General features: G+C 43.9%; 1 protein-coding gene across 9 annotated transcripts in view; it reads right to left on the bottom strand.

Moving 5' to 3' along the window:
• The window catches only part of MAP7D2 (MAP7 domain containing 2), a 97769-nt gene that overhangs the window by 660 nt on the left and 90859 nt on the right, over nucleotides 1–6250 (bottom strand). For 7 of the 9 annotated variants that reach the window (XM_040266276.1, XM_040266273.1, XM_040266274.1 and 4 more), the window contains 3 exons: nucleotides 5140–5326; nucleotides 2749–3024; nucleotides 1–1034 (listed from right to left, as the gene is read on the bottom strand). The exon at nucleotides 1–1034 is cut by the window's left edge and continues 660 nt beyond it. In XM_040266276.1, the coding sequence (XP_040122210.1) occupies nucleotides 2775–3024; nucleotides 5140–5326 (437 nt within the window). In that variant the 3' untranslated portion in view covers nucleotides 1–1034; nucleotides 2749–2774. The remainder of the gene's footprint in view (nucleotides 1035–2748; nucleotides 3025–5139; nucleotides 5327–6250) is intronic. The other 2 variants (XM_040266280.1, XM_040266282.1) reach the window with 1 other exon arrangement.

Here is a 6250-nt window from a genome sequence, read left to right as displayed (position 1 = left end):
TCATTCTCCAATAGAAAACATACTATTATATGGCAAAAAATGTGTGGAGTATACATACATTCTACTGTCATTTTCCTCCGTCCAGATGTTTTTATGTTCAAGTCTGTTATAGTGCCATTTTGGAGCCAGTGCAGGGCCCCTTGTCTCAGAGCACAATGCTTTTCATTTGTGCCTGCTTTTATTAGAGTTGAACAAACAAACAAAAGGCCCAAGAGCCAAGAAGAAAACAGCAACATGAAAAGCAACCACCTGTGAAGGAGATGCACAAATTATTCAATCCAGAAGCCACCTGAAGGTTTGGAGTGACTATAGCTTGGAGGATTTAAAGGTGCAACATGAAAAGGCCCTTGCAAGATTCAAGTGCCCAAGTCTGGAGGAATATGCCTGAGAGCAGACAGTCTTCCATGCTGTTCAATGGCTTCCTTAACTCAGCCAGACTCACTCTGCTGGCCGCCCAAGGAGCAATGAGAAGCAACACATTTTGCAGGCAACTAAGCTTAATAATATTAAATGTGGCTTCTTGATAGAAACTTCCAGCAAAGAAACCTCAGAGATGAGGGAAACCCTCCAGAATGTGTTCTTCTTCTAAACAGAGCCAGGGAGATATGCAGCCCAAGTTCAGTATATGTTTAAATAGAGTCTGGGTAAATGTCTAGAATATTTACCAGAAAAGACATCTAAATGTTTATATGCTCCAAGTTTGGGGATAAGAATGGCTATAAGGTGACTTTTCAAGTCAAAATCACACGGGTTATTCAGAAGATCACTATGATAATAGAGGAGTACAGGAAGCGCTTTATCAGCAGCTAAAGCTCATAAATAGAACTATAACGTAGAACTCTGCTAAAGCCCAAAAAGGCCACTGTCTCAAGCTTCTACTGAGAGTGGCCAGCGTTTGACATACTAACTAGGAATGCAGTTACATTTCAATTTAGTAGTTTAGAATCCAGCAGTTAAAGATGACAGAAGTTTCTTCAAAGGGCTGGCAGCTCAGATTTGACTACCAGCAGCTTCATGGGTTCTCCAAACACCACCTGTGTCAATTCAAAACCAAAACTAGGTGAAACCAATGCAGAGACAATATTTTGCAATTTGTAGCATCTATTCTCTGTCACTAAAACGGTCATGCAGTGTGGGACTTTCTACCTTCTTCGTAACTACATTTCCTTGGCTTACAGTACCTCTCAATGGAAGTGCTGCAGCATTTTGTGTAGGACTATTCTTTGGGTGGGGGGATCAAATTTTCTTCATGTGGGACTATTCTAAAACCTGCAGGATGATTAATGTCACAAGTTTTGCTTTCCAAATGCCAGTGCTGCCTCCAGCCATTGTGACAATAACCCGCTCCAACACATTTCCAGTGGGGGGTAGTGCCACCTCTGGCTGAGAAGAATTTGCTAACTAGACTATATGACAAATGAAAATATACAAGGAATGTAAATAAATTATTTAGCCAAGATTTTTTGGGGGACAGGGATTTTGGACTTTTTTCAGTTCGAGAGGTAGGAAATAGATTTGAGGAGCCATGAACATTCTTCTAGGTTTTGTGGATTTTCTGGTCCTTATTTGATACTGAGGTAGGTGAACCAAAGGGTGCAATGTATGCTAACAACAAAAGAAACCTCTCACTAAATATTAATCCACGTAACTGTCAGGGAAATAGAACACTCAGGTGAATTTTTTAAAGTGTCCAAAAAGTAGCTACTCTTCCAACCAGGGATATGGTTTATTTTTAAAACTACCTGTCATGCATTCCCTCTCATATGTGAAAAGGACCACAACTGCTTCCCCAAGAGCCAAGAGAAGAACCAAACTCTAAAATGTACCATCTATAGCCAGTAGCTGAGGTCATGTATAAATAAGCATTTGAGACATGGTGACCTCAGCCATGTGGCCTCCCCAACTTGATTCCTTGTTTGAGAAATAGAAAGGTTGGACTAAATCACATCAGTTATCAAAGTACTGTTATAGGAGTAGAATATCATAAAACAAGGTGACTGACAGAATGTTGAGAACAGAAAATTTTTTCTAACAGTCTAAAATGGGAGGAGCAATTAGTTATGAAAAGATCTGATAGATTCTGTTTTCATCATTCAAAACTAAGCCCCATAATCTGAAGTAAAGCCTACAGGAGGTGATTATAACTACACACAAATTCAGAGTGTTTAAAACCCATAAATGTAACTTACTCAAAGAAGCAGCTTCTAGAAACACTTCGGGAAGAAAAAAAGGGCCAAAGGAAAGGAACAAAAGCTTCAGGGCACAAACTTTGGTTCTTCCCCCCTTGCCTCAGGGGGGAAGATGATCCAAGAACAGATGTTTGCTTTGAAAGAATCCAGAAGTCAACAGAACAGCAAATCACTTGGCCCAACACTCACCAATGTATATGAGTGATTCTAGATAGAATGTAGGATATCACTGAATAAAACTAGTGGGGGTGGAATTCTCTTGTCTCTAAAAAGTTGCTACTTGAGACAGATGGCTGGTCAAACTTTTAGCCAGTGCTTCTACACACACTGCCCCAAACAGCAGGGGTGAGCACAAGGGGTGTGGTGCTGAAGGCTCTTGTCTAAAGGATTCATTTGAAATCCATCTCAATTCTTGTGTGTGCTGCAGTATATACCATGAATTCACATTTATATTTGTGCTTTTTAAATAAAATTGACCATCCAGGAGGCTGAGTTTATCTTATCTTCACAAACCCAGGTTGAAGAGTTACAGATTTAGACTGTCATCAAAAGACTGTACCTTTCATTAAAGAGATGTTGTATTTGTCAACAGAAGGTGTTCAGAGTATTTTCTTGGCCAGGACTGTTAAATCCTTCGATCAGGTTTTTGTTACAGTCATCCAGGCTGAGATTTTCACTGGATCTCTTGGGGAAAATGGGGGGGCCAGTGAAATCTAAGAGATCTTGAAGTGCTCGGGCATTACCAGTTCCATTTTGGTCCAGAGATACCCCAGGAATCATTTCACTCACTGGTGAAAATTCTGGGATAGAGATAAGCTCTTCTTTTGAAACAGGACTGGAGGGCGGAGGGAGAGAGGGAAGGAGAGAGAGATGGAGAGACAGAGAGACAGACAGACACAACTATTAATTCTACTTGTCATATTTTGTTATACTACTCTTCTTTCCTAGAGAAGATGGATTTAGAGCCAGAGTTGTGTGTAACACATTATAAAAGATACAGGTTAGTTCAAGTCTGAGACACTGACAGAAATGAGGCCCCCATGAATGAGAACAGGGAAGTGGATTTGAGACAAGAGAGCAGGGGCAGCGCACAACCTTTAAAAGAATGACATAACCCTTGAGGATACAACAAAAACTGGTTAGAACCGATTAGGCCCAAGATGGTGGAAGACTGGACATCCACTAGACTTTGGGCCTCATTATATGCTCACTGTAATACATTAGTATATGATAAATGACACATGCGAAGATGCCATGACAGTTTAGAGAAGTTCCGTGGTGTGTCAACCATAGGCCTAGCTCAGATGAGCAGTGGGCTGGGATGCAAAGTCCCCTCACCAGGGGTCTCTCTGAACAGCCAGAGTAGGGCTGCTGTCAGGTTTGTCTTTTTTTTTTTTTTTCCTCCTCCGTAAGAGCCCGGAGAAGAATCTAGAAAAACTAGCTGAACTGCAGAAGCTCAGATGATCTGTCTCCCTCACACTGAATATAGTTAAAGCGAAGCAGCTGACCTAACACCACTTCCGGTGGCTGGAGCCTGGGCAAACTGTTTCATTACTGGGAACGCCTGCCCCATTTCCACCGTGACCACCTCCATTCCCGGGATTTTATCAGCTGGTCAGAGCATGGGGAGGACAGAATGGTGCCATAAGCTTGGGCACTGCCCCCAGGAGTCACCCTTCTCCAAATGCAGTGGCAGCCACAGTAAGAATGCAGCACACAAACAAAGCTCCTTCATTTCCTTGAACCTTGGCCAGTGCCAGGTCTCGTCCAGTTCCCTCACGCAGAGGCAGAAAAAATAAGCACAACTGCCTCAACGTGGCATGGGGTGGGTGGGTGGGTAGGTACTGCGTTATCCTTTATGATGCCTCAGCAGTTCCCACCTACTGGAGGGGACAGAGTGGCGCCAATCAGGGGAAGTCTGCCAGGACAGTGGTGGGTGGTAGCAAGGGCTGAGGAGGTCCTGTTATCAGACTGCTCAGGACTCGCTCTACTGCGGACAGGGAGGCTGGACTCCATGTTTTCACATTATGTGGCTTAAGGCCAGCTGCAATATTTACAATCAGTGTGCCTGGGAAAGGCCCGGCTCCCCAACCCCTCACCCTAGGCTGAGGCTGAGAATTCACAGGAAGGAGAGAAGGGTAAGCTGCAGCAGGCTGGAGCTCTGGCAGAGCTTGTGTGAAATCCTGGCATTCCCTCCTAAACACAGAGAAGACCCCCACTCCAGTCTCTGCCCCAAGCCCAGGCTGACTGAGCATTACTTTTGTCAGGGAATAATTTGCCAGGTGATGTTATCCAAAACACACCAGTTAAGAATTCCTTAAGTTGTTAGGATCTGAAAGCAAATTAGTTCCTTTATCAAGTCTCCAATGACAAGTCTATTTAAACATGAGATACTGCATGCAGTGGGTGAGCCCTTTTGGTGCCCTACCCAGATCCCCTTTAGCTGTGGTTGTGCCCATCCTCCAGCTGCTATGGACTCACAGCTGACACGCTTCCTCTGGACGACTGCCTTGGCTGATGGAAGCATCCCCACCCCAGATTCTCCACAGTCAACAGCTGATGAACACAGTGCCGTGAAGGCCCCGTCTTTATCACAGTCAGAGCCCTTTCTGGTGGAAGACCATCCTGCAGAGCTCCATGAGACCAGCTGAGACTGCACCCTTGCTGAGTGACTTCCCCTGCCCAATCCTGCTTCCCTCCCGCTCCCTTCTCCTGAGAGCTCTCCTCCACTAAAATCCATGCCCCAGAATCCCTGTTCTGGGTTCTGCTTCTAGGGAACTCAACCCAAAATACAGATATTACTTATACCATGGTTAGTTTTCCTGAATAGCAACTGCACCTATTTTAGGTGTGTACAAAGATTTGGGGGTGGAAACAATGAAATCAACTAAGGGATGGTGGAGGTATCTGGGGAAGAGATGAGGCTCAAATTCAAAAGCAATGTACTTACCTCATATCCATAGACTGAACTTCTTCGGTTGAATCATCTAGACTGTTTGATTTCCCATCAAGGGTGTCCAGATGAACAAGTCCCTCAACTGGTTTAAGTTCATCAGTAAAAACATCTTGAGGGAATGTTTCTGGGGCAGCATGTTCCACAACATTTACTTCCTGGCAGGTGTTCAATACACTGATTTCTGACAGAGAACACAAAGTCATTCCATCAATCATAAAATATACCAATGAAATAACATGGGGAATATCTGTGTAGGCAATCCTCTGCTTTACCAGTGATGCAACATCTTTTGTAAAAAGAACCCCAGGCAGTCACCTTCATACCAGGAAGAGAAGACAAATGACATCATCTGTGTTTGTGCAGGGTTCATGCCCCACTCTCCCCACTTAATGGATCACAGCTCTATTGTGGTGAAGGGGCTTGCATAACTCAATGAAGCCATGAGCTATGCCATGCAGGGCCGCCCAAGAAGGACAGGTCATAGTGGGGAGTTCTGACAAAACATGGTCCACTGAAGGAGGAAATGGCAACTCACTCCAGTATTCTGCCTTGAGAACCACATGGACAAAGGCAAAAAGATATGACACTGGAAGATGAGTCCCCCAGGTCAGAAGGTGTCCAATATGCTACTGGGAAAAAGTGGAGGGCAATTACTAACAGCTCCAGAAAGAATGGAGCAACTGGGCCAAAGCAGGAACAATGCTCAGTTGTGGATGTGTCTGGTGGTGCAAGTTAAGTCAGATGCTGTAAAGAACAATACTGCATAGGAACCTGGAATGTTAGGTCCATGAATCAAGGTAAATTGGATGTGCTCAAGCAGGAGATGGCAAGACTGAACATCAACATCTTAGGAATCAGGGAACTAAATGGACGGGAGTGGCAAATTTAATTCATTATATTTACTACTGTGGGCAAGAATCCCAAATGAAAGAGTCAACAATGCAGTCCTAAATGCAGTACTTGGGGGCAATCTCAAAAGTGACAGAATAAGCAAATGATTCAACATCACAGTAATCCGAGTTTATGCTCCAATCACTGGTGCTGAACAAGCTTAAGTTGACCAGTTCTATGAAGATCCACAATACATTCTAGAACTAACACCAAA

This window comes from Oryx dammah, unplaced genomic scaffold, assembly GCF_014754425.2.
Source record: "Oryx dammah isolate SB20612 unplaced genomic scaffold, SCBI_Odam_1.1 HiC_scaffold_23, whole genome shotgun sequence".
Taxonomy (NCBI): Eukaryota; Metazoa; Chordata; class Mammalia; order Artiodactyla; family Bovidae; genus Oryx; species Oryx dammah.
This window is presented reverse-complemented; position numbering and strand designations above follow the sequence as displayed.